Source organism: Eleutherodactylus coqui, chromosome 6 (genome assembly GCF_035609145.1).
Source record: "Eleutherodactylus coqui strain aEleCoq1 chromosome 6, aEleCoq1.hap1, whole genome shotgun sequence".
Lineage (NCBI taxonomy): Eukaryota > Metazoa > Chordata > Amphibia > Anura > Eleutherodactylidae > Eleutherodactylus > Eleutherodactylus coqui.
This window is the reverse complement of record NC_089842.1, coordinates 13,686,243-13,698,678: the sequence shown is the minus strand read 5'-3', so window position 1 is coordinate 13,698,678 and position 12,436 is coordinate 13,686,243. Positions and strand designations below refer to the sequence as shown.

General features: G+C 50.3%; 1 protein-coding gene across 1 annotated transcript; it reads right to left on the bottom strand.

Moving 5' to 3' along the window:
* Positions 1–212: 212 nt before the first annotated feature.
* TMEM82 (transmembrane protein 82) lies at positions 213–11,688 on the bottom strand. The gene is made up of 6 exons (XM_066606303.1): positions 8,869–11,688; positions 6,440–6,512; positions 5,032–5,206; positions 4,244–4,652; positions 2,352–2,539; positions 213–1,399 (listed from the first exon to the last, which is right to left on the bottom strand). Exons 1-6 carry the CDS (start codon positions 9,464–9,466, stop codon positions 1,319–1,321), a joined length of 1,524 nt encoding a protein of 507 aa, XP_066462400.1. The 5' UTR covers positions 9,467–11,688; the 3' UTR covers positions 213–1,318.
* Positions 11,689–12,436: the final 748 nt, after the last annotated feature.

The following is a 12,436-nucleotide window of genomic DNA, read 5'->3' as shown; positions in this document are numbered from 1 at the left end:
ACAGAAGCAATGCATGAAAAACACCTCACATCTGCAGGTAAAATGCGCGGTGACAAGCGCAATATTGGGTCGAGTTTTTTGGCCTGATATCACGCTCCCCGTGTGAATGTAGCCTTAGTTCCTTAGTTAGCAGACAATATCCCATAGGATGAGATTAGATACATGGCACAGCAGATGGTATCACACATGAAGAGCTTAGATACAGCAAACACTTTATTCACACATAGATGAGTTTTACACAACTGTTAAAGGGATTTTCCTTGACTCCACTGATACCCTCTACTCAGGATAGATCGTCAATAGTTGATTGGTGGGGGTCCGCCCCTCTGGATTCTTGCGGATCAGCTGATTGAAGACGTGGCGCTCAGGTGTGCCCCTTAGGTTGACGATGTCACATTCATCGGTCACATCGCCCGAGAACGGCGCTATCCAAGTGACTGAAATTGTGCTGCTATACCAGGCACAGCCACTATACAATGTACGGCACTGTGACCAGTATGTACTGAAGTGACAGCAGTGCTCAGCCAAATACCGCTGTCCCTTTAATCAGCTGGTGGGTGGGGATCCCAAGCGGCAGACCCCTGCCGATCAACTATTGATGAGCTATCCTATGGAGAGGTAATCAGTAGTCGTGGAAAACCCCTTTAACAATCAAGGCCGGACACCACGTGGACTGTCATACCGTTCGCTCTCGTGTGACATACAGCTTGTTAGGTTTAGAGTGCAGCACAGGGAGAGTGCCCCCTATAGACGTGATCAGTGTAGTGCACAAGATGGAGCTACATCACATAATAAGACCCCAGAACCCAAACACAGAGAGCGAACCACTAAACGTGCCTAGATAGGAAAGGCCTCACGCACACGGACGGATTGTGTATTTTGGTCATGTGAACACGCAGCGTATTCATGTGAACTACGCAAATTCTTCAGTGCAGATGGTAACGGTCCCTTAGATCGCCACAGGGTTTGGCACCTTAGATATAAACAGGAATGGTTCCATTAACTGACAGCAAGCAGAACTGTTGATCAGGTTTGATAAATTAAACCAAAGTCTATTAACAAGTTGCAGGTGATACAACGATGAGTTCTTCCATCCACCATTGTGATCCACCAGTCCCTTCCCTTTAAATGAGGATGTTCCAGGAGGTACGAGGTCTTACGTCACCTCCCTCCTCCCAGACGTCTGGACCCTCCTTCACTGTCCACACCAGGCTATAGGGTCAGTGCATCCCACATTCAGTCACTACATGACACCTCAGACTGTCCCGAGCAGGTGGGTCTCAGTCCTCCGGGGTGGTCTCAGTCCTCCAGGGTGGTCTCAGTCCTCCGGGGTGGTCTCAGTCCTCAGTCTTCTTGGCCTCGGGCTGGTTTTGAAGGTTGATAACCTGGTCGCATAATCCTAGAGAAAAGATAAAGGCAATACAGGAACAAGGCCCTTAAAGAAATCCCATCCCAGACAGAGGTGGTCACACTGGAGCCCCCTGTATTGTCCTGACTATGTATGTTCTACTACTCAACACCAGACTGTGGCTGTGTGCCGCCATCTAGTGTCCAGCCTGAGAAGTACAATAAAAATAATCACTCGTCAGCTGTCCAGCAATAAAGGGGGCGCTAATTCTAACTGGATGCCCACCATTTCGTATAGGGGGTCTACATGAGGGTAATAGTCCCATGTAACGATTTTGTACCGGAACCCATAATCTTCAGGCCTTGCCGCTATATGAGCAGCTTTAATAGACATGCTTTGCAGAAGAAGGGAGGTAAGACTGGATGTAAGACGAAGAGGGGATTCTTCTGTTACTGCATGAGAGACAGTAAGGCTACGGGGGAACGCGGCCGCGCAGCCAAGAATCGCAGTGTAGCCCTTCCACATCCCAATCTAATAGAAGTCAATGTGGGTCCCATTGCTTCTCGGGAGTCGCGTTAACCACAGATTGCAGGAAATCCAACTTTGCCAGACTTCTTGCGATCTGTGGTCGCAGCAACTTGTAAGCCTCACTGCGACCACGTAGACTTCAAGTACTTAAAGATTGTGAGATTCCCGGGCTACACTGCGGCCCTATGTCAGGGCCGAAGAGACTGTCCAGCTCCAACCGTATTGTGACACACGGAATATCCCGAAGGGGAACATTCATCAGCTGGCGCAGTCATACGCAGAAAGTAGACGGGTGGAGTCACTGGTGGCGGAAGAATCTGTCGCAAAACTGCATGTCATTTGCTAATCCACATCGAGATCCGCACGGGAGACATGCTTATTTCTCTGATACGGGCGAGTCCCCCGTACGGGTGTGAAGCGCGGATTTCACCTTCTCAGGTAGGAATGGAGGGGGGGGGGGGGGGGGTTGTCTCACCTCCTGTCTGCAGATGTCCAGCATGACGCCAGCGTGCGTCAGACACCACAGCTCTCCGACCAGCGAGATGAAGATGTGTAGGATATCCGCCCATCGCCCCACCGTCATCATCAGGATAAGGAGGCCTCCCATGCGGACAAACACGGTCTGGTAGGCCATCTGCTCCGTCGGGTTCTGGTGCTGCTCCTCTGCCAGACAGATATCAGAAGCATGAAGACCCCGCAGGTACAAGCATCAACACCTACCCAGCTTCCCCAGACCGCTGAACGGCAAGTCATCCTAGTCATAGCGCGTAAGGCTGGTTTCAGGCGGCCATGTTTTCCGTCCATGTGCCGTCCTTGTATTTCACGGACAGCACACAGACACATTATAGCCTATAAGACTACTCGCACGAGCGCTGGTATAGACGGACCCAAGCGCCATGCGGGGAACGGAAAAAGTGAATGCATTCTCGTCCGCTGCCCCCACGCAACTCACAAATCCTCTGTGTCAGGCGCAACTCATACACGGCCGTCAGGGGCTCATTCACAGGGGCGTAGTCGCACAGCTTAAACCCCATTGAGGTATTCAGATTTGCGGAGAAAGCAAAAAAAAAAAAACCAAAAACGCAGCATTTCCGATTTTGGTCCATATTACGAACCAAAATTGGCCATCAAAGTCTACGGGATCGCGTAAAAAATAGCGAATAGGCATGAATGTAAGAGAGATCAACGGGACAGGCTCGCTTCTTTTTGGGTATGTGATTACGCACGCAAAACCCCCCACAAAATACGCAGTAAATACACAATTTCAAGACTAAAACCGCAGGCGCTCACGTGAAGGAGCCCCGGGGAAGGTTCACATGGCGAAATCAGCCTTTGCTGCCTCTGCGCAGGTAAAACAATGGCAGAAAGCTTCTGCCGAGCCGCGTATTTCTGCCGTGGATCCACACGGCCATCAATGAATCCACGCCAATAACGGACAGCACTATTTTTTCCCACCTGTACCATTTGCTGTCAATATTTCCACTTAGGCTAATTTCACATGTGCGAGTGCGACCGAGTTTCACGCTCCCGTGATGTCCCCATGGATGAGAGTCCAAAAAATGCCTTCCATCACTTCAGCAAAGCTGCAATCCTCCGGCGCAGCTTTCAGATCGCCAAACGTTTCCCATTGCCTTCAATGTGAAACCTCGCATGCACCGCGCACGCAATGGCGTGTGTTATTAAAAACAATAGGCGAGGCATTCCGAAGGAATGCCCATACCCTGTTTCCCTGAAAATAAGGCATACCCTGAAAATAAGACATAGCATGATTTTGCAGGCTTTTTGAGGATGCTTGAAATATAAGCCCTATTCCAAAATTAAGCCCTGCTAACAGTTTATTTAAAAGTCAATTTAAATAGTGTCCAGGCAGCTATACATGTAAAAAGGTTAAACCTTTTTGAACAAAAATTAATATAAAGACACTGTCTTATTTTCAGGGAAACGCGGTAGATAGAAAATGCTGTGATTTTTTTCCTGCAATGTGGGGGAGGGGACACTCATGTACATGACCCCAAGGACGGGGGTTCATATTAGTGTGTGTCGCAACGCAAAAGTCTCGTACGCTTTTCATGGCCGTGTGAGCGCCGCCTTAGGACAGGTTTGCATGATGGATTTTTTTCAGCACGGATTCTGTGGCCAAGATGAATATTTCTGCCGCCGTTTTGTCCTTCTTTATGCCACAAATCTGCATGTGAAATCCCCAACTGGGATCTGTTGCAGAATCGAAGTCAAGAAGCGACGCGCAGTACAGACCCCACTGGTTGTGCATGTGATGTGAAATCCACAGCAACATTCTGCCATGTGATCCCTTACAGGGGGGGGACCACCGTATGGTCGCCCTGCGGGGCTGATGGTGGGGGTCCTCACCTTGCATATATATCACCAACAGCGTGTAGCAGATAGTCAGTGGGGTCCAGAATCTCACAGCCTCCGATGTGCTGAGGAAATCCCGGTTAATCACAGCCACGGCAGCCAGATCGGACACCAGGAACGCCACTTTCAGTCCCCGGCCCAGCACAGCAGGGATGTCATGCCAGCAGGCCACCAGAGACAGGCAAACCCCACAGTAGCGGTTACTGCTGTGCAGCTGGTACATTACTGCCACGTGGCGGCACATCCTCCTCGTCTGCCATACAATCAGCCCGGACAGGCCCACCGCCAGCAGCAGGTTCCAGGTTCGGTGGGGGGCCCCTTCATGCAGGTAGTCCAGGCTGCAGGCGACCCCACATCCCAGCGAGAACTGGCAGAGGAGGAAAAGCTGCGAACTCTGCATGCCCTGCGGAGACAAATACACAGTCTTATCACTTATACTCCAGTCACCTCCAAAGCTGCATTCAGGCTATGACCGATGCAAGGTTGATTCCATACTCTGTTCTGTGGACCACGTAGGGCCGTCCATTATGGGCGCTCTACGAGTAAATACGTATGTACTGGAATTACAGCACTGACCAGATCTCATCCGCAGGGAGCAATGAGCCCGCGCCATCAACAGCGGATGCCAACTAACGGTCTGGCTGCTTAACCCTTTCTATGCTTGTAGTCAGCCATATTTCTACATTACAAAAGCAGCAAAAAATATAGTTAACCCTTCAACAGTGCGATATCCGTGTACCATGGAGGAACGTGACATCAACACGTCACCTTCTTGTACGCACCTTCTGTAGAGACAAGATCATGGAGACCGCACGAAGGGAGAACTCCAAGACCACCAGAGCGCCGACCCGCGGCCCCAGCAGAGAGAAGATGAACGTGAGGAGCAGGAGATGGAGGAGGTCACCGAGTCGGGACATGGAGCGGAGCTCGGTCGCTGACTTCTGTCTATCAGGGTCACTGTAGGTGAGAAAGAGATGGTGGCTGTAGTGTGGAGTGCGCCGCTAGTGGTCCATCGATGCAGATTGTAATAAGGCGGCCATGGAGAGGGATGGTGGGTGATCGTAACACAAATGATCGTTCACGTTGGGCGATCACAGATCACGGCCCGTTTGTCCTGTTGGAGAATTTCAGCCAGCTGAAGCCAAAATTGTGGTCATAGCTCCCACCATTACCAGAAAAAGGAAAAGTCACCCGCCGACGCTCTCGATCCTCCGCTGGTCTTCACGTCCATCGCAGGGTCATGTGACCTTTGCAGCGGAGGCAAAATCCACATTTTTGTGCTGCATGTTAATTAGTGCATGCTAACTATCCAATGGGTGGTTCAAGTTCTCTCCCCCCTCCATCACCGCCAACCACTCCCTTTTGTTTGAGGTCTCCAGCTCCCTTTAGTACTCCTCCGATGCCATGGAGGAGGGCACAATAATGTGCCAGTTCTGGAAGTACGGTGAACGCATGGTGTCTCCAGCTCAAAGAGGCGTAGCTAGCGGCGATGAAGGAGGGGAGAACCCAGATCAATTTAGCAAGTGAATCACCCATTGGACCATTACAGCCAAGCAGTGGAAAAAGGTGGATTGATTGTAGGTTTAGGCCCCTCTCTGGAGACTCTCTATTAGGCAGTTCGGATTAGCTATATGTACAGATAATCTTCCCTCGAACACGGAAAGAATACGGTCAAGTACATAAGGCTACCTACATAAGGCTACCGCCGAGAAACTCGGCCCAATATTGTGCTCGGCAACCTGCGTTTTAACCGCAAATGTGAGACGATTTTTCAGGTAAACAGGAATCACATCGCATCTGTGAAATTAAAAATCCTCTCGCACGATAGAGGATTTGAAGGGTTTTCCATTGATTTCAATGGGAAACCTCACATCAAACGGCATACGAGAGCCATGTGATGATTTAAAGGTCCCATGGAAATCAATGGGCGATGCGTTCCGTAGAATCCAAATAGATGGTTCATGCAGTGCGGGAAAACATCGCTCATGTGTATGACGCCATCCAAAAGAATGGGGTTCATATTTGCGGAATATTTGTTCATCTTGTAACACACGAATCTCGCCCAAGAGGTTATATAGCGGTTTATCAGTATAGCTGGCGGTCTCCAGCAGTGTGGAGTAGCAAGTATCGCTAGCTGTACTAGTTAGCGGTCGGTCAGTAGTTATCGCTTCGCACAGTTTGTCGTCTTACTTCAGACACCGGATGTACAGATGAACCTTCATGAAGTTGTAGAGAACGGACACGGCGCAGGCCCCGACCAGACCTGGGGGAGAGAGACAAACTGTAAGGAGACCGTGCCCACAGTATATACAGAGGACACGTATAGAACACGCATGTGTGAGACCTCTATTACATGTCCTACCGGGAAGAGTAACGATAATATTCTTTATACATTCTGCAGCGCTTTATAGATCAGAGGGAACATGTGCAGACACAGCCGGACATTACATACAGGACTACGGAGGGGTAGGAGGAAATAAGGCGGGCGCAAGAGCTTACAATCTATGAGGAAATAAGGCGGGGCGCAAGAGCTTACAATCTATGAGGAAATAAGGCGGGGCGCAAGAGCTTACAATCTATGAGGAAATAAGGCGGGGCGCAAGAGCTTACAATCTATGAGGAAATAAGGCGGGGCGCAAGAGCTTACAATCTATGAGGAAATAAGGCGGGCGCAAGAGCTTACAATCTATGAGGAAATAAGGCAGGGCGCAAGAGCTTACAATCTATGAGGAAATAAGGCAGGGCGCAAGAGCTTACAATCTATGAGGAAATAAGGCAGGGCGCAAGAGCTTACAATCTATGAGGAAATAAGGCGGGGCGCAAGAGCTTACACTCTATGAGGAAATAAAGGGACATGAGTTTACAGCGACAACCACAAGTGACCACTAGAGGTCATCATTTCTACAAAAACCCTTAGGCCCCCTGCACACGGGCGGGAATTCTGCGTCAGGATTTCCCGCAGAATTTCTGTCCGTGGAAGCTGCCATAGAATTGCGTTAGAAAACACAATCCTATGCAGACGGACGCGATTTGTCACTCCCCGGACGCTGGCTCCGCTCTGCGCATGTGCCGCACTGGTCCTGCAGGGGCTCAGGTCGGGTTCCGCTGCGAGATCCAACCCGGCCATCTGCAGGCGGCCTTAGGTTGGGTCCACACAGGGGGCTGATTTTCAGCAGAATGCCCGCCTCCACACCCGCATTTGGTGCAGATTTTGATGCGGGTTTTATTGCACCTTCCTACGCAGAATTCACCCCCTCATTTGAGAAGAGTTGAATTCCGCAGCGATAAAATTGACATGCTGCGGAATTAAATTCCGTATTGCATGCCGCTTTCCACACTGGTTTTGCGCGGGTTATTTCTGCTCCTTTCGGACAGGATTTTCAAAATCTCCTCCACTTTTCTTATGATGCCTTGTTACATATGTACACATATGGGGGGGGAATCACTGCTTAATTTAGAGGGGAGTCTTTAGGGCACGCTTATAGTTGTAGACATCGGTGATAATCTGTTATAGTGTATTCCAGAGACCTGGTGCAGCTCGGGAAAAGTCTTCAGATGGGAATGAGGGGGAGGGGTCAGAGTATATCGGAATGGCCCTTTTACACGGGACGATTATCTTCAGAATCATTCAGATTGTCTGCGGGAATCTGAAGAATAATCGTCCCGTGTAAATGCATGCAACGGTACTCGCTCCGGCGTAACAGCACAGGGGGAAGCATCACTGGGATGAGTGTCGGGCATCGTTAGCTGACAGCTCATCCCGTGTAGAAGAACCAGAAGTTGGTGTAAGGTCATTGGCTGAGTGGAGATCATGGATAGGGGGTAAACAAAGACAGGAAAGGAGATATAGCAGAGTGCAGCACTGGGGAGAGCTCTAGGGACAAGAGCGAGTTGTATAACTAGAGCTCTATAATAGACAGGCAACCAGTGTAGTGACTGGCACAGGGTGGTGGTGGGGGGCATCGGTGCAGTGACTGGCACAGGGTGGTGGTGGGGGGCATCGGTGCAGTGACTGGCACAGGGTGGTGGTGGGGGGCATCGGTGCAGTGACTGGCACAGGGTGTGGGGCCCATTGGTGTAGTGACTGGCACAGGGTGGTGGTGGGGCCATCGGTGCAGTGACTGGCACAGGGTGGGGGTGGGGGGATAGGTATCGGTGTAGGACAGACAGATGAGCCTGGCTGCTTTATTCAGGATGGATTGGAGAGGGGAAGAGCGATCAGTAGGGAGCTGCAGCAGTCGGGACGGATCAGGGAAATAAGTAAAGGGCGGATTCTGAGATGTTTGAGGTGCTGTAACAGGAGCGAAGGGAAGATCGTAGTCACATGTGATCCCAAGACAGCGGCGTCTCCGAGGAGCTCGGGTGCCGCACGTGGAGATCGGACCTACCGGGATTAGCTCAGTTAATAGTTGTGAGACCCCCAGACAGTCACGGGGAGGGGGGTTGGAGTAGTGAAGGGGTCATCATTGTAGAGACGGGGCTGCAAGCCAAATCTGCTGATATAGGGGCTATATGGAGGGAGAGGAACGAACCCAGAGGACCCCCAAGAGTAATGCACTGAAGCCCAGAGTCCCTAATAGAGAGAGGTAGAGGAAAGAGTTAATATCCCAGTGGCTCACCTTGTAGGAAGCAGTCCACGCCGGCCCACGGGCTCCAGGGCACCTCGGGCAGGAAGGAGGCCACATAGGAGAGGAGTCCCATGGCTGCTGGCTCTTCTCTGCTGTGAGAGTAAAGGTCAGTCTGAGTCCTGACAGCTGATAACTGCTGAGCAAAGGGGCAGACATTAACCCCTGCAGGCCCGGAGCGCTCCCCAGCTAGGCTCTGCTTTGTCTGTGGCCCCCAACTTCTTGACAACTGCAAGCTATAGGAAATGACCAGCCAATCATAACTCTGCCTGACCTGAGGGGATGTGGCCGCCCTGCTGGCCACACGGGCGAGCGCGATATCGGGCCGTGACCCAGGACCTGATATCCCGCTCGCCAATATGAGATTTCCTCGCGGCTGCAGAGGATGGCAGAGTTTTTCCCATTGGTGCCATGCTCCCCCCAGCCCCACTGACATCAATGGGAGATGCGAGAGCACGCTCCAAGATAGGGCATGCCAGGATTTGTTTTCAGCATCGCATGGCGATGCAGGAAAATGTCGCTCGTGTGTATGACCCCATTGTAAAAAACTGGGGTTCATATTCGTGCGTCTTGCAAAGCACAAATCTTGCATGTTTTTCTCGCCCACGTGAAGCCGGCCTTATGCTAACTTCACACGGGCGAGCGCGATATCGGCACGGGAAACAGGGCCCAATACTGCGCTCGCCAACTTGCATTGTACCTGCTGATGCAAGGCATTTTTTTTCTCAAAACCGCCTTCATGGAAGTCACGATCCTCCGCCGCGGCGGTCACACAACGCACGCATCCTGCGGGATTCTCTCACTCGTGTGAAGCTGTCCTCAGGCGACATTCACACCAGCGGGAATCTCTTGCGAGTTTTGTATATTGCAAAAAGTACTGCAAATACGCGGCGCAAATGTGTGAATCCGGCCTTAGTGTCAACCACAATGAAATGAGAGCCTGCAGACTGAAGATGAAAGCTCTGGGTATTACAGGATTAATGCAGAGGGGACTCCTTCAGGGGGGATTCCTCCAGGTAAATATTTGCTGATGACAGGACAAGGTTCAGTGTTTGTTGATACTGAACCTTGTCCCCTATCAGAGTATCAGTAATGATCAGATTGTAAGCTCATGGGGTCCAGTATTGTGACCTCCTGTTATCGGAGCGTCCCGCCCCCACTAATGATCAGATTGTAAGCTCATGGGGTCCAGTATTGTGACCTCCTGTTATCGGAGCGTCCCGCCCCCCAGTAATGATCAGATTGTAAGCTCATGGGGTTCAGTATTGTGACCTCCTGATATCGGAGCGTCCCCTCCCCCACTAATGATCAGATTGTAAGCTCATGGGGTCCAGGATTGTGACCTCCTGTTATCAGAGCATCCCCTCCCCCACTAATGATCAGATTGTAAGCTCATGGGGTCCAGTATTGCGACGTCCTGTTATCGGAGCGTCCCGCCCCCCAGTAATGATCAGATTGTAAGCTCATGGGGTCCAGGATTGTGACCTCCTGTTATCGGAGCGTCCCGACCCCCAGTAATGATCAGATTGTAAGCTCATGGGGTTCAGTCTTGTGACTATGAAGAAGCAGACAGGAATCTGACTGATAAATCCCCCAACAAGAAGAATATGGAGGTATGGAAGAGCCTCGTGCACCCTGACGGCCGCCCTATTGTGGCCATGGGTAGAACATAACGGCAATATAACCGCGTGCGCGAGTGCTCGCCGTATATTTATAGAAGACTTTTTGATTAGACACCTAAAACCGCTCGTGGTTTTACCACAAATCTCAGCGGTTTTGCGACATTGTCTTCGGCCTCATGGCTTGTACGCGCGAAGCACCTTGACTCCATGAACTTCTCCTGCCAAAAGCCATAGCAATTTGTGGTGAACTCGCTTGTGGCTTCTGATGCCGTCTTGATGCATCTCATGTAAACATTCCCTGTCGGCCGCAATCATACAAGCGGATTGTGGAGGAGCGTCCGTCCCGTCTGCAGACCACAAGCGCGCCAGGATAGATCCCTGTTACACTAGGAGTTTGGGTCCCGCTGTGATAGACATGATGATTAGTCAGTGTAAAATATCTATTGATTTGTACTAAACTAGAGGTATTACGCAGCTGTAGTGACTTTAACTCTTAGAGGCTAATGACTGCATAATTTCATTATAGTAATTGCTGGACAATGGTGAAAAGATATGTGTTTTGTGACTTCAGCCTAATGTGGAACTCTGCTGCATAAGGAAAGAGTTAAATCACAGTGTTGTGTTACTGCTTATGTGTTCATCTTGAGTGTTTTCCCAGTCCTTTCCCATCCCCCCACACAGAATCTTCTTCAACAAAGAGATACTTACTTTCAGTTTCAGGTTTGAGCACATGTTTGTAAGACAAAGACTTGCTTATACATTGAAGTTGAGAGAAGGTGGGCAGGCAGGAGGGAGGATTCTATATGATCCGACAAATGAGAATCCTATATGTTACTGATGTAATCTGTTGCACGCCCATTAAAGGGCAGGTGTTATGCTTTACAATAAAAGGGGCTGTCTGGGTGTTTCTGCCCAGAGAGCCATTTTGGATATGAGACTGATAGCTTGTGTCTGACTGGGCGATGATGTGTGCACACTATACAATTTGGAAGCTACAAAATACCCCGAAACCTGCTGGAGAAAACCATAATCCAGATCACCGCCAGCACACTCGCCCTGACCCAGCTGCAAAGATGCGCCACCCCGCTCGCAGGAATGCGGTCTTAGATATATAGCAGCCTGACACCACGGCCGAAATCTATCAATGCATGTGTGCTAGTCTACCAGTACAACAAAAGTTGCACATTTTGGCGCATGCCAAACTTGGGTAAAACCTTTTTTTCCCCACTTTTACACCACTCTTGCGTGGGGGGGTCGGGTTACTCCAGCGGTCTGACAGATTTACTGCTCCAGTTTTAAAGGGTTGTACCAAGATTACTAGCTTTCCCCTATCCAGAGGATGGGGGATAACTTGCTGATCGGTGGGGGTCTCACCTCTGAGCCTACCCCCCCCCCCCATGTTGAGAACAGGGATCCCATGTCACCCATCGTCACTGCGGAGTTACTGCACTCCCTGCAGTGCTGTGGAGACTGTATGCGGCGTTGATCGTACAAGTACACTGTAGGGGCCAAGAACACCATCCTGGTCCCCTCCATAATTGTCATACAAATACACTGTGAAGAACCTGTCTTGTCATTTCCAGTGTGTGTATTGCACAGCTGCAGCGCTTGAAGGGTTAAATTTAATAAAATCATTACCTACATGTAAATGTATCAGTCTTTCATGTAGTATGAGAGAAGGTATAAATAGGAGTGCTTGAGAGCGGGAAGTCGTCTTCAATCTGTGTTCAGGAGGTACATCTTGCCTGCTACCAGAGTGCCACCTAACACAGAGCCACATGGAAGCACCTTCAGCTTCCTTGTGGTGAAGATGGAAGCGGAGGAGAGATTTCCCGTAATGACTATTCTGGATGTCAATGGAGTGAGCCCCAGTAAGAGAGAGAGAGCCATTGTAAGTAATTCTTCAGACAAGGCCAGTGCAGAGGTACTAATTAACTCTT

Bases quoted from the DNA above. Each gene is read 5' to 3' on its own strand.
- TMEM82 (XM_066606303.1), bottom strand. From the start codon at position 9,466: ATGCAAGATTTGTGCTTTGCAAGACGCACGAATATGAACCCCAGTTTT. The intron at 5,207-6,439 runs GTAAGACGACAA...TCTCACCTACAG, and splicing joins CTGTACATCCGGTGTCTGAA to TGACCCTGATAGACAGAAGT. The intron at 1,400-2,351 runs GTGAGACAACCC...TCTTTTCTCTAG, and splicing joins TGGACATCTGCAGACAGGAG to GATTATGCGACCAGGTTATC.